The sequence below is a fragment of the Pseudozyma flocculosa genome (assembly GCF_000417875.1).
Source record: "Pseudozyma flocculosa PF-1 unplaced genomic scaffold scaffold00002, whole genome shotgun sequence".
In the NCBI taxonomy this organism is placed as follows: domain Eukaryota; kingdom Fungi; phylum Basidiomycota; class Ustilaginomycetes; order Ustilaginales; family Ustilaginaceae; genus Pseudozyma; species Pseudozyma flocculosa.
The window spans coordinates 184,115-201,795 of NW_006920870.1; the positions used below are offsets into that span (position 1 = coordinate 184,115).

General features: G+C 65.0%; 8 protein-coding genes across 8 annotated transcripts in view; 5 read left to right on the plus strand and 3 right to left on the minus strand.

The window, feature by feature from the left end:
- Positions 1–1,429: 1,429 nt before the first annotated feature.
- Positions 1,430–2,888, plus strand: PFL1_00738 (uncharacterized protein; the record flags this gene model as incomplete). The annotated part of the gene is made up of 5 exons (XM_007878240.1): positions 1,430–1,780; positions 1,952–1,992; positions 2,105–2,154; positions 2,295–2,414; positions 2,545–2,888. The coding sequence occupies 5 exons, from the start codon at positions 1,430–1,432 to the stop codon at positions 2,886–2,888; spliced, it is 906 nt and encodes a 301-aa protein (XP_007876431.1).
- Positions 2,889–3,972: 1,084 nt separating this feature from the next.
- PFL1_00739 (uncharacterized protein) lies at positions 3,973–5,994 on the plus strand (the record flags this gene model as incomplete). Its single annotated transcript, XM_007878241.1, has 4 exons — positions 3,973–5,292; positions 5,410–5,583; positions 5,734–5,841; positions 5,971–5,994. 4 exons carry the CDS (start codon positions 3,973–3,975, stop codon positions 5,992–5,994), a joined length of 1,626 nt encoding a protein of 541 aa, XP_007876432.1.
- A 261-nt stretch (positions 5,995–6,255) lies between these two features.
- Positions 6,256–7,887, minus strand: PFL1_00740 (uncharacterized protein; the record flags this gene model as incomplete). The annotated part of the gene is made up of 5 exons (XM_007878242.1): positions 6,256–6,474; positions 6,694–6,977; positions 7,117–7,344; positions 7,460–7,519; positions 7,620–7,887. 5 exons carry the CDS (start codon positions 7,885–7,887, stop codon positions 6,256–6,258), a joined length of 1,059 nt encoding a protein of 352 aa, XP_007876433.1.
- Positions 7,888–8,524: 637 nt separating this feature from the next.
- On the minus strand, positions 8,525–9,772 carry PFL1_00741 (uncharacterized protein; the record flags this gene model as incomplete). The annotated part of the gene is made up of 3 exons (XM_007878243.1): positions 8,525–8,968; positions 9,097–9,396; positions 9,596–9,772. 3 exons carry the CDS (start codon positions 9,770–9,772, stop codon positions 8,525–8,527), a joined length of 921 nt encoding a protein of 306 aa, XP_007876434.1.
- A 1,121-nt stretch (positions 9,773–10,893) lies between these two features.
- PFL1_00742 (uncharacterized protein) lies at positions 10,894–11,701 on the plus strand (the record flags this gene model as incomplete). Its single annotated transcript, XM_007878244.1, has 4 exons — positions 10,894–11,124; positions 11,234–11,392; positions 11,487–11,537; positions 11,639–11,701. 4 exons carry the CDS (start codon positions 10,894–10,896, stop codon positions 11,699–11,701), a joined length of 504 nt encoding a protein of 167 aa, XP_007876435.1.
- A 632-nt stretch (positions 11,702–12,333) lies between these two features.
- PFL1_00743 (uncharacterized protein) lies at positions 12,334–12,626 on the minus strand (the record flags this gene model as incomplete). Its single annotated transcript, XM_007878245.1, has 2 exons — positions 12,334–12,408; positions 12,549–12,626. The coding sequence occupies 2 exons, from the start codon at positions 12,624–12,626 to the stop codon at positions 12,334–12,336; spliced, it is 153 nt and encodes a 50-aa protein (XP_007876436.1).
- A 421-nt stretch (positions 12,627–13,047) lies between these two features.
- PFL1_00744 (uncharacterized protein) lies at positions 13,048–15,081 on the plus strand (the record flags this gene model as incomplete). Its single annotated transcript, XM_007878246.1, has 2 exons — positions 13,048–13,554; positions 13,585–15,081. 2 exons carry the CDS (start codon positions 13,048–13,050, stop codon positions 15,079–15,081), a joined length of 2,004 nt encoding a protein of 667 aa, XP_007876437.1.
- A 451-nt stretch (positions 15,082–15,532) lies between these two features.
- The window catches only part of PFL1_00745 (uncharacterized protein), a gene marked incomplete at both ends in the record, with an annotated part of 2,937 nt that continues 788 nt past the window's right edge, over positions 15,533–17,681 (plus strand). Inside the window, 5 exons of the mRNA XM_007878247.1 lie at positions 15,533–15,929; positions 16,034–16,559; positions 16,637–16,706; positions 16,796–17,339; positions 17,461–17,657. Of these exons, the coding sequence (XP_007876438.1) occupies positions 15,533–15,929; positions 16,034–16,559; positions 16,637–16,706; positions 16,796–17,339; positions 17,461–17,657 (1,734 nt within the window). The remainder of the gene's footprint in view (positions 15,930–16,033; positions 16,560–16,636; positions 16,707–16,795; positions 17,340–17,460; positions 17,658–17,681) is intronic.

The following is a 17,681-nucleotide window of genomic DNA, read 5'->3' on the forward strand; positions in this document are numbered from 1 at the left end:
GCTTGATTGCTTGATTGCTTGATTGCTTGATTGCTTGATTGCTTGATTGCTTGCTTGCTTGATTGCTTGATTGCTTGCTTGATTGCTTGATTGCTTGACTGATCGGATTCCTGGGCGGCTTTGCTTGCCCATCTCAACTCTTCATCTGGCGTGCCTTGCCTGGCCGTGCCATGCCAGCGTCCACGCGCTGTCGCTTCGCTTCGGCGACGGGTGGGATTTTTGGGGAGGCAGGCCGGGGCTGGCTTGCTTTGCGTTGCTGTTTCCGACAAACGCCCGGCGCCATCCGCAGGCAGGACAGGTCGCCCTTTTGCGCATATCGTCGTGTGTGCGCAGGTACCGCGCCATGCCACGCCTTGCCGTGCTTCTGATCGTGACGGCACGGGCGGGTCGATGGAGCTGCCTGCTGGCGTCTCGAATTCCAGAATCGGTTGGAGAATCCGAACGCACGGGACGAGCATTCCGGTCGACGTAGCGAGGGCCGCCCTGTTCGAGAGCAACACAACACACGCGACGCTGGCCGTCCGAGGCTAGGGTCGGAAGGAGGAGGCGGAAAACTTTTCTTGCTTGTTGGCGGGCTCCAGCGGGCTGGCAGACGAGGCCAGGCAGCGATTCGCGTGGCTGGCATTTGGAAAGGGGCGAGCGTAGGCCCTGGCTGGCTCTCTGGCCCTTGGAAGCGAGGAAAGGGTCCCGACGCGACCAGAGATAGAAGAACAGCAGGCAGGCAAACAGCTTTTTGCCTGCAAACGGAAGACCAACGCTCTGCTTGCGGCCTCTGGGGCTCGCTGGCTGGCATGAGGTGCTGCGTCAACACCGCTCCATCGCATCGAGTGCTCCCAGGTGCACGCCTCAGCCCAACCTTCCAGCCTCGGTTTCCGCAGGAGCCACACGCAGATCGACGGGCAGCTAGGCGGCGAGATGCGGGCGTTTGCCAAACGGCCGGGCGCGCCGGCGAGCGGGCTGCGCGTGCAAGACTCCGCTGGCTGCCTGCCTTTCGGATCGGCGTCGGGCGAAGGCGACGGACGGCAACGGACGGACAAGCCAGGCCAGGCTGGGGCGACTGGGCGTGCGTGCGTGCGTGCGTGGGTGCGTGCCAGGATCAAGGCTAGGGCCGCTCCTTGGTCGGCGGGTCAGCTCGGTGGTGACCTTCGCTGGCCTGGCCTGGCCTGCCAGGCGCCGGCGTGGTCGCGACGGCGATACGCCCTTCGCCCTCGCCCTCGCCCTCGCCCTCGCCGCCGTCTGCGAGGGCAGCAACGCATGGCGGCGATGGCAAGAGAGTCGTTGATGTCCCATCGAGTTCGTGATCCTCTTTTCCTCTCACCACCACCTCTACCATCACCACCATCTCTCCCCCCCACTCTCCTTTTTTCCCCTTTGCAGCGTCCGGTCACTTTCCTCTTTTCCCCCGTCAATCCCTTCCCCCGTCCTCGACATGGTCTCGTCGGTCATCTACGACTCGGTCGTGGCGGCGCTGCCTCGCAGCCTCACCGCCAACGTGCCCACCTACCTGCTCGCATGGGAGGCCGGCAAGACGCCCCTGTCGACGTTCCCCTCGCTGGTTGCCGCCATCGTCACCTACCTCGCCGTCATCTTTGGTGGCCGCGAGCTGATGAAGAACAGGCCCGCCTTCAGCTCCAGCATCAAGATCCCCTTCCTCGTCCACAACCTCGCCCTCACCTTTGGAAGCGCGCTCCTCCTCGCCCTCATGCTCGAGGAGGTCGTCCCGATCTGGCGCAGGAACGGCTTCTACTACGCCATTTGCGGAGAGGGCGCCTGGACCATGGTGAGCCCCAAGGGGGAGACAGGAGAGGACGTTGGCGTCAGCCGCGCAGCCTACGTACTTCTGGGCAGCGTAAAGGCGGCAGTTCGGATGGCTGGCACACTGCGATAGAAGCGCAAGGGAGCAGCTCGCTGACAGTGCCGCTTCAAACTCCCTCTTCTGCGCCTCTCGCAGAAACTCGAGACCTACTACATCATCAACTACTACTTCAAGTTGTTCGTATCGCAACGGCCGTCAGACTGCCTCTCACAACGACGAAGACGCACCGAGCTAGCTGGCTGACCTGCTGCGATGCTCTGAACCTCGCTCTTTTGCTTCTGCACACAGCTGGGAGCTGATCGACACCGTCTTCCTCGTCCTCAAGAAGAAGCCCCTTGGTGCGTAGAGGCGGGCAGCTGAGGATTGGCGGGGTCCGATGCTGTGCCGTGCTGCTCTCTTCTGCTACATGTTGCGCTGACACGGGTCGCACGCCTGCGTCGCATCTCGCATCTCTCCGCGACGCCTCCTGCCTCTTCAGCTTTCCTTCACGTGTACCACCACTCGGCCACGGCCGCCCTCTGCTTTAGCCAGCTGCACGGCAAGACGAGCGTCTCGTGGGTCGTCATCTGCCTCAACCTCGCTGTGCACGTCCTGATGTGTGAGTAGCCTGGACGAGCGGCCTGTCCTGACTGGCAGGGTCAGGGTGTGTCTGCGACGACGACGACGACGAGGCTGACCTGCCGACCTTGTCCCTTTGCATCCCCGCCCCCGCCCCGGCCCTCGCCCAGACTTCTACTACGCCCTCACCTCGCTCAAGATCCGCTGCCCCTGGAAGAAGTGGGTGACGACTGCGCAGATTACGCAGTTTGTCATTGACCTCTTTATCGTCTACTTTGCGTCGTACAACTACTTCGTCTACACCTACTTCCCCAACGTGATCCACTATGGCACGTGCGCGGGCAAGGAGCACGCGGCGTTTTCGGGCATGGCGTGCCTCACGAGCTACCTCTTCCTCTTCATCGCGTTCTACAAGAAGACGTACAACCAGGCGCAGGCCAAGAAGCGCGCGGCGGCCAACGGCAAGGCGGTCGGCAACGGCCACGCCGCCAACGGATCCGTCAAGGCGCAATAGACGGAGGGCGTCGCAGCCCGGCCGGCCGACTGAACTGGCCCTCGACCGCTCGCTCGCCCGCCCGGGTCGAGTTGGCCCTTGGACCGGTCTGGTCATGGCCGTTCAGCGGCGGCAAGCTCAAAGGTCGGCCGTTGTACATACTCCCAGCGCGGACGACCCAGGGAGAGGAAGAGGAACGAGGTCTGAGGAAGAGGGCGGGCGTCGACGCAGCTTGCGCAGAGCCCGGACGGCCGCCCGCCGCGCCCGACGCCGTCTAGATGGGAGCGCTGGCGCTGTTTGCTCTCGTGTAATACAAGTTCTTTCCGGTGCTTGATGGTTTGACCGAGGGAGAGCGGCGGCAGGCATTCCCTTGGCACGCCTGGGCGACGTCTGTTGCCCGCCGAGAGCGAAGAGGGGCGGTCGACTGGCTGGCCGGCCGGCTCTCAACCACATCCCTGCGCATGCCCACCAACCGACCGGAATTCGGGCTGCGGCTTTGCGCTCGGTTCCGAGAAAGGGAAATCAACTCGCCAGGCCGGCCAGGTCAGGCCAGGCCTGGGCCAGATCGCTGGTTGGAAGGAAGAAGAACAGGCCGGTGTGGTTGGCTGGCTGGCCGGGCTGGCTGGCTGCTCCACGCGCAGCCAGGCCAGGCCAGGCCAGGCCAGGCCAGAGAGAGCTCGCGGCAGGGGCCGGGCCTGGGCTGGCCTGGCCTGGGCGAGCGCGCGCCGAGCTGGGGGGGAAAAAGTGACACAAGGCCCGAAGAACCAGACTGGCGCACAGCAGGCGCGCTCACCCACTCTCGCTCCTCGACGCTCGTACCACCATTCCACCGCACCGCCACACGCTACCACGACGGTGACGACAACAACGACGACAACGACGACAAGGCCGAGCCGAATTCCAGAGCCGACCACCGCATCATCGCTCAACACCGCAGCGCATCACTCATAGCTTCAGCCGAGAAACGGCGTCGAACCGATCCAATTCGACCAGCCAGAGTCTCGCCTCCTTCCACCAACGTCGCCTCATACCAGCACCAGCCGCCGCCGCCGCCACCACCACCGCCGCCGCCGCCGCAGCAGCAGCCCGGCACCCTCTCGCTACCATGGCCGAGCCTCAGATCGCATACGCCCAGGATGAGTACGGCCGACCGTTCATCGTCGTCCGGGAGCAGGGCAAAAAGACCCGCGCCCAGGGCATCCAGGCCATCAAGAACCACATCAGCGCCGCAAAGACGGTGGCCAACATCCTCAAGACGTCGCTCGGCCCGCGCGGCCTCGACAAGATCCTCATCAGCCCCGACGGCGACATCCAGGTCACCAACGACGGCGCCACCATCATGAACAACATGCAGCTCGACCACCAGATCGCCAAGCTCCTCGTCGAGCTCAGCAAGAGCCAGGACGACGAGATCGGCGACGGCACCACCGGCGTCGTCGTCCTCGCCGGCGCACTCCTCGAGCAGTCCGAGGCCCTCATCGACCGCGGCATCCACCCCATCCGCATCGCCGACGGCTTTGAGCGCGCCTGCGCCCTCGCCGTCCAGCAGCTCGAGAGCGTCGCAGACGTCGTCGACTTCAGCCTCGACAACGTCGACGAGCTAATGAAGACGGCAAAGACGTGCCTCGGCAGCAAGATTGTGTCCAAGGCGTCGGACAAGTTTGCCCGCATCGCCGTCGACTCGGTCCTCTCGGTCGCCGACCTGAAGCGCAAGGACGTCGACTTTGAGCTGATCAAGGTCGACGGCAAGGTGGGCGGCGGCCTCGAGGACACCACCCTCGTCAAGGGCGTCGTCATCGACAAGGACTTTTCCCACCCGCAGATGCCCCGCGAGGTGCGCGACGCCAAGATTGCCATCCTCACGTGCCCCTTTGAGCCGCCGCGCCCAAAGACCAAGCACAAGCTCGACATCACCTCGGTCGAGGAGTACAAGAAGCTGCAGGAGTACGAGAGGGCCAAGTTCGAGGACATGATCAAGCGGGTCAAGGACTGCGGCGCCAACCTCGTCATCTGCCAGTGGGGCTTCGACGACGAGGCCAACCACCTGCTCCTCCAGCACGACCTCCCCGCCGTCCGCTGGGTCGGCGGGCCCGAGCTCGAGCTCATCGCCATCGCCACCAACGGCAGGATCGTCCCGCGCTTCGAGGACCTCAGCCCAGAGAAGCTCGGCCGCGCCGGCGTCGTGCGCGAGGTGGGCTTCGGCACCACAAAGGACAAGATGCTCATCATCGAGGAGTGCGCCAACACGCGGGCCGTCACCGTCTTTGTGCGCGGCTCCAACAAGATGATCATCGACGAGGCCAAGCGGGCGCTCCACGACGCCATCTGCGTCGTCAGGAACCTCGTCGTCGACAACCGCGTCGTCTACGGCGGTGGTGCGGCCGAGATCTGCGCGTCGGTGGCTATCAGCAAGGCGGCCGATGAGGTGAGTGGCGCCAGTCGACGAGCTTGGATGCGATGGGGTCCGCTCGATGTCTGGCAACGTATCTCTTCCGACGACCCAGCTGACGCCGTGTTCCCGGCAATCCTCTTTGGACGACAGATCGCAACGCTCGAGCAGTACGCCATGCGGGCGTTTGCATCGGCCCTCGACGCCGTGCCGCTGGCATTGGCGGAAAACAGCGGCTACTCGCCCATCGAGATGCTGGCCGAGGTCAAGAGCCGACAGGTGACCGAGTCGAACCCCAAGCTCGGAATCGACTGCATGGGTGCTGGCGTGAGTGCGACCTGCGGCGGCGAGCTTCAGGGAGGGCGGCCAGTTGCGGAGGATCCCAAGCTGACGACGATGCCCTTTGTCCTGGCCTGGGCGCTGTGCCTTTGCGTGCGTGCGTGCGTGCGTGTGTCGCGATGTCGCCCCTTGTTGCAGGACAACGACATGAAGAACTGCCGCGTCTTTGACCCGCTCGTCTCCAAGCGCCAGCAGCTGCTCCTCGCGACGCAGCTGGTCCGCGCCGTCCTCAAGATCGACGACGTCGTGAGTGTGCTCACATCGCCCCTCTCCTGGCGTGCCGACGTCCGCCCGGCTCAGATGCAGACTGCTGATCCCCTTTTTCGACGACCGACCGCACCCTTTTTACGACTCGCTCTGCGTCGCCCCGTGCAGATCGAGCAACACGCCATCGAATGAGCCAGCCATCACCTTGCTTGGCCAAGCAAGCAAGCTGCAGACCTGCCTGCTTTCGGGGGCGATGGGCCGCTCGACTCGCTGTACAACATCCAAAACACTGATCCTGGGAAGATTGCGAGACGTCGTCCCCCGTCTGTCTCTGTGCGCCGCCTGTCGGCCTGCCTGCGTGCGTAGGCGGTCGGCGTAAAGATGCGGTGTCGTCGCTTGCAGCGGAGCGGCGCGAGGCGTTGCGGCTGTCGACCGCGTCGGTGGGCGAGGCGGTTAGGACTCGATCCATATTCTGAGTCTCCACAGTGCAACAGCGACATCGACGGTCTCCGCACATTGCCGCAGCACGTATCCGCCGACGTCGTCATCGTTGTCGTCGCTGGTCCTGGGATGGGCATCTGCCCCCGCATCCGGGCGCGTCGGCGCGGGTGCGACGGTGTCGTCGAGGCAAGAAGCCTCGAACGAGGAGACGGCATCGAGACGCCGTTGCAGCTGCGACACGAGGTCGGGCGGGAAGGATGAGAGGTTGTAGAGCGGTACGCTCGCGCCCCTCCCCCGCTGCGATCCGTCCCCGTCGTGATGGACGGCGGACGAATCGAGATGGACCGACTCGTGCAACCTCGTCCCGCCTTCTTCCTCCACAGCCGCATCAGCAGGTGGTGGTGGATGTAAGGTGAGACCGAGACTGTAGACCGGTCGTCCACCTCCCACCCCCTCGTCGTCGTCGTCGTCATTCTCAATGGACGAAGCGAGGAGCCGTCGAGCTTCATCCCTCGATGTCGTCTTGATGACCGTCATGCCGCGCTGGTGGCCAGTGCGACGGTGGTCCCTCTGGAGCTGCGAGAACGTCTCGACGACGTCCTGGCGGCGGCGCGTGCAGATCCGGCTCTTCATCAGCGCGGCCTCTTGCACCACCCGCTGTTGCAGCTGCGCCGTGATGAAGTCGGACAGGTTGGGCGGGAACCTCGCCTGCGGCGCCATTGGCTTGTACGCTCCTGCACGCGCGCGCCACAATGTCGACGTCAAGAAGAGGAGGAGAGGAAGGAGGACGGGTCAACCGACGATCACAGGCCGTGGTGCATCGGGTTGGAAGCCGGGGCCATGCTGCGTCCTAGGCGCTGGCGGACGACGCACCTTGGCTCTCTACGGCTTCCAGGATGGTCTTGTGCAGCGTGACCCACATCCCCTTTCCGAGCTTGCGCTGGCTGAAGCGTGGGTGGAGCAGCTGGTCGGGTAGGATGACCTGGTTTGACCGGTCCTGCTTCTTCTTTGTTCCCTCGCCGGCGCTGCTCCCGCCGCCGCCGCCATCGTGTGCGGAAGCCGTCTTGGGCAGGCGCACAGGCTTGAGCTGCATCATCAGATCTGGTCCAGGTACCAATGCACGGCGATGTGACGAGGTCAGCTTCGGCAACGGCAACGACGAAGGACGACGTGGCATGAAGAGTGTGGGTGGGGCGGGGGGTTGGCCGGATCGCACCTTTTGGCAAGACGTGGCCAGTAAGGGCACATCGGCGAAGCGGGGTCGAGAGGATCTGGACTGTCTCCAGAGCCGAGAGTCGGGGACGATGCCGATGTGAGCAACAACTCTGTGCGATATCGTCATTGCCGCGGCGAGCTCGGCATGCCTGGCGACTCACGAAACGGGCTACCGTCCCAGCGGTCCTCCAAGGGGCCGATTGCCTCGCGCAGCCGCTGCGTGAGCTCGAGCTCGGCCTGCTCTTCCCCCTGTCCCCGTTTCGCTTCCTCGGATGGGCCATCTTGTCCAGTCCCGGGCGCCTGGTTCGGTTTCCGAGCGAGACTGGATAGCGGCGCCGCGGCGCAGTGTGGCTGCGGGAGGAAGCGGGTCGGGCCCGGTATCCGTGCCAGGGCTCCGCGGGATCTGACAAGGTCGTGTGCCGTGACCATGCAGCGATGGCATCTGCCCGACCCCATCGTGTGCAGGTGCCCGGTCAGATGACGATTCGCGGCGCGGGCGGGTGCGCGAGGATGGGTGGCCTGGCGAGGTGAGGTGAGGTGAGGTGAGGTGAGGTGAGGGAAGGGAAGGTTGAGAAGGTAGGGTCGGCTTCGCCGGAAGGCGGTGGGTGGTGTGGGCGGCGCGAAGAAAAGTCCGTGGCAGGGCGTGTGGAGGAGCGAGGAGCTGGCCCTGCCAGGCCCTGCCAGGCCAGGCCACACACCCGCCTCGTGGCCCAGGCCCCCAATGCCGCGTCGCCGTCGTCGCCGGCCTGCATTCCACAACCTCGATCCCAGAGGCCAGACTCCTTCGACGTCTCCGACAGTCATCCAAACGACGGCCCAAGGACGCCAGCACGCACACCGAGAGCAGCAACGACGCCGCAGCGCCGCCCTGCTTGCTCGTCCTCGACCGAGCACGCACCCCGACAGCACAGGCAGAGGCCGCCACGCACCGTGTCATGGGACCACGAGATAGAGAGAGAGAGAGGGAGGGATAAGGGAGCGACCGAGGAAGTGACGAGGGACGGACGATGCAGAAACAACGACGGGTTGAGAGAGCACGGGTAACGACGAGAGGGGGCCCTTAGTTTTACAAAAAGTAGTCTGGCACCCGTCGCGACACGAGCGGCTCGCCCGCCCGTGGCGCCGGGTCAAACTGGAGGAACGTGTATTTGAGGTTCTCGTCAATCTCCATAATCGCCGCCTGGTTGCCGCAGCGGTAGCAGTAGTTGGGTGCGGAAAAGATCGTCACCACGTTGCGCTCCTGCGACCAGTTGAAGCCGTCCATGACCAGCTGGTGCGCCCGCGCGACGAGCGTCAGCCCGTTGTTGTGGTTGAAAGCCTCGCTAATGTCCTGACCAAACGTGTAGCCGGCGCCACGGGGCGAGATGCCCCATCCGCAGCGGTCATCGGGATCCGACCACAGCAGGTCGCACATCGGTCCCTCGTGCGGCACCTCCTGGATGCGGTCGATGGATCGGATGTGGTCCAGCGTGTCGATCGAGGGCGACAGACCGCCGTGCAGGCAGAAGATCTGCGAAATGCCGGGCGAGAGAGAGAACGACAGCAGGGCAGGGCGGCGGGCGTCAACAATCCGCAGCTCCATCCCGTCCGTGCGCCGAGGAACGACCAACGAGCCACAGGCGTCAGCGAGATGCTCACCTGGTCGTCGATGAGCGCCGTCAGCGGCAGGTAGTCGAACAGGTCGGTAAAGTACTTCCACACGTTGGCGTTGCCGTACTTGCGGAGGCACTCGTCGTAGAAGCCGTAAACCTGGGTGATCTGTCGCGACTCGTGGTTGCCGCGCAGGATGGTGACGCGGTCGCGGTACCGCACCTTGAGCGCGACCAGCAGCGTCACCGTCTCGACCGAGTAGTAGCCGCGGTCGACGTAGTCTCCCATGAACAGGTAATTGGTGTCTGGCGAGTTGCCGCCGATCCGGAAGAGCTCCGAGAGGTCGTGCTGCCGTAGCGACGGGCGAGGGCGAGGGCGAAGGCGGAGCGGAGCGGAGCGGTAGACGACACGGGGCCAGGTAATCGGACGGAGAGGAGGCGCATGCGATGATAGTCAGCGTGCCTGCCTCGGTGAAAGACGGGAGCGATCATGAGAGAGCTCGGCGAGCATCGCGTGGAGCGCGGTGATGCGGCTGGTGAATACGCACGAACTGGCCGTGGATGTCACCGCACACAGTGACGGGGCATCGGACGGGCTGGACATTGGACTCCTCGAGCAGGATCTCGCGCGCCTTGTCGCAGAGCCGCTTGATGTCGTTCTCGCTGAGCTGCTTGCACTCGCCCAGGTGGTTGATCCACTGATCCTGTTCCGCGATGTCGACCATGCTGGGCTGGCTAGCTTACGGGCGAGAAAAGGGGGTGTATGCGGCGATGCCGTTCGGTGCAGGACACTAGGACGGACGGAGACGCCCGACGTGGGTATAGGCGGGCGGGGCGCTGCAGCTGCGGGGACCTTGGCGGTATCGATGCTCGATGCGGATCAGCCGTGCTATGGCGGTGCGGCTTGGCGCAGGGATGGGGTGTGGTGGCGTCGTAGCTGCTCTTTTGGTGCGGTCGCTCAGAGCCGGATCAATGCTGAGGTGCTGTAGGCCGTCGTGACGGCTGTGTTTTCTTTTTCTCAAGTGCGATGTTTGGATGCGGGGGCGGTGGTTGCAGAGGCGCGACTGGGCAAGGAATGCAGGGTGGTGCGGGCCGGATGCAGTGCGTGGACGCGGTATCGAGGACTGCACGGGTGCTGATAGGCGGTGGTGCGAGAGGTAAGGGGGAAAGTGGCGGCGTTGGCGAAGGTGGTGGTAGTGGTGGTGGTGACGACGACGGCGGCGGTGGCGGTGAGCCCAGCAGGGGTTGCGACGGCGATAGCGCAGGCGTACCGTACTCGCGTGTGTGTCTCTGGCTCGGGCTGGCCTGGGCTGGCCTGGGCTGGGCTGGGCTGGGCTGGCTTTGGCCTGGCTTGGCTGGTATGGACTCTGGATTTGCGTGCCCGCGTCCAGCGGTTGGATGTGCGTGATGCAGAGGCCGCGGCCGCCTCGCCTGGGCCACAGCTTGCCTGCCTTGGCTGGCTGGCCCTGGCTGGGGTTTTTTCTTTTCCGCGATTCGGGCACGCCGCCTGCGGGGCCTGCTGGCTGGCTGGCCCCTGCTTGAGCTAGGACCTGCCCGCCTGGCCAAGACGATCGCGCAGGCTGGCAGGGGTTGCACCTCGGCGCGGTGCCGAGAAAGGTTGGCGTGGGCCTCGGTGGGTGCGGGTCGATCACCGCCGCCGCCTGGCTGGGCCATCTCGCCCGCACGCTGCCTGCTGCCTGGCTACCCGTTCCCCGGACTCCCACCCGCGCTCGCTCGACCTCCCCCTGGGCTTCGTATCGCAGCTGCCTCGACCTCTTTCCGGCACGACTAACCGGCCTTCCTCGCGCACTTTCTCGTGGCCGACCAAGCTTCACCACTCGCCACCATGTCGCTCCTCCGCACCGCCGCCGCCGGCGCATCGCGCTCCGCCAGGACAGCGGCCGCCGTCGCACCGCTGCGCACCTTCTCCACCTCGTCGTCCCGCCTCATCCAGCCCCAGTCCGAAAAGGACCCGCAGCTCGGCGACTACCCGGACCTGCCCTACATCAGCCTTCAGACCCGCAAATACTCGCCCAAGTGGTGGGACCCGCAAGAGAAGAGGAACTTTGGCGAGACTGTGGGTGGTCCACGAGCAGCAGCGTCAGCCCTCGGTATCGCTCTCTTTTTGACCTTGATCTGACCACGACCCTACTCGCTTCCCACCGTGCTGCTGTGTTGTTTTGCAGCCGCACGAGCAAGACGACGCCCTCTCCGTCTGGGCCCCCGACATTCACGCGACGCCCGCCAGCTCGGCGCTCCGGCAGTTCCTCGTGGCCGTCGGTGTCGTTGTCCTTTTCGGCTCGACAGTCTACGCCGCCACGCCCGAGAAGCCTGCGCTGCCAAGGGTGGGTGTCGGGTCTTGTCGCTGTGCTCTGTTCGGTCTTGACGCGACACTGACCACCTTGTGCCTTTGTGTCTGCGTCTACCCGTCTCTTGCAGACCTACCCTCGTGATGGTCTGGCGGCGGAGCTCGGAGGCTCGCAGGTCGCGGTGAGTGCCACGGTCCCTCGCGCACACAGCCAGGAGGAAGCTTGGGTGCTGAACGCTCTCGTCTTTGGCTTCGATCCCAATTCCTCTGACTCTTCACGCAGGCACCTGTCGAGGGCGCTTTCAGCAAGTCGGGCGACGACGAAGAGGAGGAGGACGATGACTAGTCTCGGCAGCTCTCGAGTAGAATCTGCCCTCTGCAATCGCGAACAGACCGACATGTGACCGTCCGCGACCGCCGTGAAGCGCTGCTCCGAGCCGACTGACCCGGCCGGCCATGCTGCTTGCCACTGGCCCGAGGCGTAGCGCGTACAAGCAGCACCGCCCGCTGGTAGACCCTGCGCAGCTCCGTGCTCGGGTCTCTGACTCTGTTGTGCATGCTGCTCTGAACTGGGTCCTCCCCAGGCTCGCTGCTGCTCCAAGGTCAGAGAGCGTGCCCGTGCTCCGCCGCTGCGACACGGCCGGGGATCTGCTCGGAAGCGGGTGTAAGACAGTCGAGGCGGTGCGCTGCCAATCTGAGCACCGCGGAGGAGGGGTCGGCTTGTCTGTGTTCCGCCCGTCATATCGATCGATGGTCAGGTACAAGTACAGTAGGGGCTTCGTAGGGCGAGATGGCCGTGGGCCTTGCGGAGGACATCGTGCGTCCGGACCATGACAGCAGGGCGAGAAGCAATTGTCCGGCGATGCGGGTGGGACGAGGAAAGGCGGCATCGGTCTCGTGGTCGCTCCTATACGAGCGCATCCCTCGATGAAAGCGTGAAGGGGGCGTCGCGAGGGGGACTTCAGACCGTAGCACGGCTCATCTGGAAGCCTGTGCGTTGTTGGCCAGCCTGGCGGCGTTCTCCTGGTTCCTCTTTGCGTTGACGCTCAGTGCCTGGCGAGAATGCAGAGCAGGAAAGGACAGCGAGGCGATGCGCGGGGTCAGAGACAGCCGCTGCGGACAGGCGGGCATCGCAGGCGCTGCTTGGACGTGAAAAGCGAGCGTGCGCGGCAAGAGGAGCGGGCGTCACCTACGTGGTAGAGGACAATGAGGACCATGGTGAGGCTTCCGAGCCAGTTGGCGAGAGCAGACAGGGTGACGTCGCTGATCATGGTGCCGGCCGCGATCGATGGGATTGTCTTTGAGTTACGGCGATGCCCCGTGGCGATGGAAAGGGGATGGGGAGGAAGGGAGGCGATCGTTGAGGGTGGGGCTGGAAGAAGCCGTGCACCTGCCGGGTGGCCATATGCCAGCAGACGGGTCGCTCCCCGCCTGAAAGGCCAGCGTGGCCAGGCCAACAGGTGGGTGGCTCGTGTGTCGCCTGTCATTCAACCGGCCGAAAGGGAAAGACGAGGCACGCCCCGCCAGGCTCCACATCCCAATTTCGAGGCCATTTTGAGCCGCCGTTTTGTCCTGGTCCTTCTTTGACTCTCCTCGACTCCTCGGTCTCCTTCTACCACTCCTTCTCCTCGGGTCGACCTCCACCGCGCCTCGGACACCAGTGGCACACAACGCCACCGCCATGAACCCACCATGAACCGCTCCGACCCCTATTGGAGCGAGACGGACGCTGCCACGTCGGCCAACGAGGGCTTCGACGACGACGACGACGGCTGGCTCTCGAATGCGAGCGACTTCAGCAGGCGCAGCCGTTCAGACCGACCCGGACCCCGGCCACAGGCACCTCAGAGCCAGAGCGGCAGCGGACAAGCTCGCCGCCTCTTTCGCATCCCCGCCGTCGCCGATGGCGTGGCAGAGCTTCGCTCTATTGCCGACTCGTTTGAGCATAGGCACAGCACCGACCTCCGCTACCCATTCTCCGAACGTGCAGAGTGGTCGCGGCTGGCCTCAAGCGAGCTCCAGTCGGTCGCAGACGAGGGGCGGCTCGCCAGCGTCGCCTTCCTCCACCACGCCCAGCTTCGTCAGCGAGTCGAGGAGAGCCAAGCTCCCCAGGCAGCCACCTCGCGTCTCCTCTCCTTCGACCACAAGCAGGCCCGGCACGACGGCGGTCGGCTCGCCTGGCCGCTCGAAGCAGATCAGGTCCCTCTTCCCCGCTGGACTCTCGGACAGGAGGTAGAGGCGATCATATCACGTCGGCACGCTGCCCTCGCCTCGGTCCGGAAGCAGATCCTCGCCGACCACGGCGCCCGCACACGCCCATCGTCGCGCAAACGCCGGAGGCGGAACAGACAAGCTACCGACGATGCCAAGGGTGCGGAAAACATCAACGCTGACGAACCGAGCCCGGCGACAGGGAGGCACGACGAAGGTCTAGGTAGCGATTCGGACGCCGAAGCCGTGTCGGAGCTCGTCGATCCAGTGCTGCTGGCCGTACAACAGCAGCTGCGACGAACCTACGAGCATCTGATGCTGCAGGAGACGTCATGGTCCAATGCTGGCTCCAGGCGCAAGAAGCGCTCACCACGGGGCAATGCACCAGAGTCGGCAGACGCCCCGAAGGACAAGGTACCGAAGATCAAGGCAAAGACCGGCAAGAGGCCATTCGACTGGCGCAGTGTCGTGGGCTTCCTCTCCCAAAGAAGCGAGTCGATCTCGACGGGGGCTGACAGGGAGATGGCGTTCGACACGGCCCTTCGAGCGACGGCGGAGCGGCTAGAGCAGATCTACGGCACAGCGTCCCTCCACCTGCTCAAGGGACGACCCACCGCCTCACAGCATTACGTCAAGGCCGGCGACTCGGCGTCGAGACGGGCGATGCTGGACAATGCCCTGGCAAGGGCTGAAGACTCGCTGCGTCCTCGGCGCGGCGAGGCGGACGAGCCGCCGCGTCGGGAAGCCGAGAGCCGCGAGAACCTGCCGACCAGGTATCTCATGGACGCGAGCCTCCTCGACCCGACTGACTTGCTCGTCGACTACGAGGCCACCGCCAAGCTGAGGCCTCCGCCTGGCGATCAGGACCGCGAGGTCAGGCCCCTTCCAGGGCGATCCGACGAGCCTACTGGCCGTCCGACGTTTACGAGGCAAGACGGGCGTGTCATTGGCTCCTCGGCTGGCCCTCTTCTGCTTGCCCGCAGGCCCATCGACCGTCGGAGAGTCAAGGAAGTGCTGAACCCTGGGGGCTCCAGGAGCGCCGTTTTGCACTCGGCTTCTGGCAGCGATGCTGGCTCTTCGGCCTCGGACAGGCGGTCCAGCGTCAGCAGCTCCTCGTCCGACGATCCCAGCTCTTCGAGTGACGACGCTGACGGTAGCAGCGACAGCGACAGTGACAGCGATCCTAGACCGTCACGACGGTCCAAGAAGGCCAAGACGGGCCGCAACACGCCGCAGAGGGCCGTAAGGAAGTCATCTGCACCATGGCGCGGCCGGTCTGAGAGCCGATCGTTGGACGCCTCCCACGAAGAGCATGACCGTGGCGCGGGCGCCTCATCCGCGTCTGCATCAGCAGCACAAGGGGAAGCGGCGGCGGCGGCGGCTCGGCCTTCCCACCAGTCATCTGCCGGAACGGGCGCAAAGAAGGCGAAACGGCGGACGCTCATCACGGCGGTCGGAGGGGTCGGCACCGGCCTGAAACGGCGAGGGATGGTCAGGGCGAGCAGCGGTTTCTAAGCGTCGTCCAGCACTTGTCACTCGAATGTATTCTGCCAGATGCGTGCACCCATAGCAGTGTTAGAGGAATGTGGTCATTGGATGCTGCGGATGCTGCCGTTGTTTATGAGAATACGAAGGGCTAACCCGGCCGGTCAGGTCAGGGAGTCGCCAGGCGCTCTACGCGACGGGACGCGCGCGGGTGCGGTGGTGTTGGTCTGCCGCGTGTCGCTGTCGGTCTCGAGTAAGCTTTATTCTGCCGAGCGGCAGGCGAGGCCTCTTGGCTCATGGGTCCCGCTCGCCACCACCATCAGCCCTTCCAGCTCTAGCCCCTTCGAGCCTCTCTCGATCTTGTCACCGTTCCGCGACCTCGTCGGACGGACTGCATCGGCCCTCGCTCTACGCACGCATCGGACGCACAGCCTCGCCCGACATTCACAGGTCTCTCGCCCGTCTGGTCGCTCGGCCGACGATGCCAGTATCGAGGCGCAAGAAGCCCAGCGCAGCCAGCGACAGCGAGTACGACGGCGATGATGGCAGCCTCGACTCGGCAAGGCCTGCCAAAGCGGCACGCAGGTCGGCGGCGGCGGGAACAAAGGTCCGCCTCGACGCTGCCATCGCTGCCGCTGAGCCGGGCTGGCCCAGACTGCCAGCACAGCCGGGCAGACGCCATGGCGCGAGCTATCACCGCCCACAGATGCTCGACGACAACACCGCCACCACAAGCCTACTAGAGTGGTTCGAGGGTGTCAGCAAGGATCGGCAGATGCCGTGGAGGCAGGAGTGGATCGACCCGACCGCGGGATCCTCGGGCTCGGTCGAGCAGCTGCTCCGCGTGCGGGCCTATCAGGTCTGGATCTCAGAGATCAGTGAGTGCTGCAATGCCCCTCTATCCCCTCCTCCGTTCCGGCTTCTGGCTGAGCTGAAGGACCGCTCTTGCCGTCTCCCCTCTCGGCGCTCCTCGTTGCTGCAGTGCTCCAGCAGACGCGCGTCGAGACCGTCAAGTCGTACTGGACCAGCTGGATGGCAAAGTGGCCGACGATTGAGGCGCTCGCCGCGGCCCAGGCAGACGAGGTGCTGTCGGCATGGCGCGGCCTGGGATACTACAGCCGCGCCACGCGGATCCATACGGCGGCCAAGAAGGTGGTCGACGACGCGCACCTGCAGGGCATGCTGCCGCAGCTGCCCGAGGAGCTCGAGAAGCAGGTCCCCGGTGTGGGCAGGTACACTGCGGGCGCGATTTCGTCCATCGTCTTTGGCCACGCCGTGCCCATCCTCGACGGCAACGTGGCGAGGGTGCTTTCGAGGCAGATGGCCCTCTACGCCAACCCAAAGGCAAAGGAGACAACGGATCTGCTCTGGCTGGCGGCCGACCTGCTTGTCAAGCACGCCGTTGCTGCTGGCTCCGAAGGCGGCGGCGGGAAGAAGGTGCCCGACGGCATCCCGGCGCGGAGTCGGATACCCGGGCAATGGAACCAGGCCCTTATGGAGCTCGGAAGGTGAGCAGGAGGAGCGACAGTGCGGTCAAGGCCGAGTCGCAGCGCCACTGACATCGTGTTCTCATCCATCTGATCAGCACCATGTGCACGCCGAAACCCAACTGCCAAGCCTGCCCAATCCGAGCGACGTGCTTGGCTTACGCAGAGGTAAGTCGGGAACCCACACCGATGGAGCTGGGCGAGGCGGGGAAGCGTTGCTCACCGCCCGAACCACGGCTGCATCTTGCGACCTCCAGGGCCAGGACATCGCGCTAAAGGAGTCAGAGATGCGCGTGGGATTCTCGGTCCCATCCGAAATCGCCGATATCGAGGATGTGTGCACGCTGTGCGAGCCGATACCTAGCGATGAAGTGGACGGAGAGAGCGGGGAAGCGATGCCGGCTAACGAGGCGGGTGCGACCGGCAAGAAAACCGCGACAGGGACGACGGCCGCCGCACAGCGACGAGGGCTGCGGCAGTCCATGCTCAACTTCGGAGGGGCCAGGAAGACGGAGGGTAACGGAGTCAAGCACGCCGGCTCGACAAAGGCGCCGCTGACTGCCAGCCAGCTGGAGCGGATCGAGGGACACGTCAAGCTGTTCCCGATGAAGGCGGTCAAGAAGCAAGTGAGGCGCGAAGAGTGCCTCGTCTGCGTCGTCAGGCGGCCGGCGGGCGCGACGTCGGCATTGGCATCGACATCGACATCGACATCGACGACGGTGCGCAAGGCGAGGAAGGCGTCCGCCACCGCCACGGCTGGGACCTCGTGGGAGTATTTGATTGAGCAGCGACCGGATACCGGTGAGTCCTGCCCGCACCACGAACGTTCAGGCTGGAGAGGAAAGACGGCACAGGGTCAGAAGGGAGACGCAGATGCTGATGCTGATTCCCGGTTGGCTTCGTGTCGTCCTCGGCGCGGCAGGGCTGCTGGCGAGCATGTGGCAATTCCCCTCGCTGACGACCCTCGTCGAGGACGGCGAGCACAAAGCGGAAACGTACCCGGCCCGCCAGTCCAAGGACGTCGTGCGGCGCTTCGCCAGCACGGTGCTGCGACGCCACGCCGCCGCCGCCGCCGCCGCGGCCGCGCACCCGGACGACCGCAACGGCGCGCCTCGGCATGTCACCATCGCCACGACGACCAAG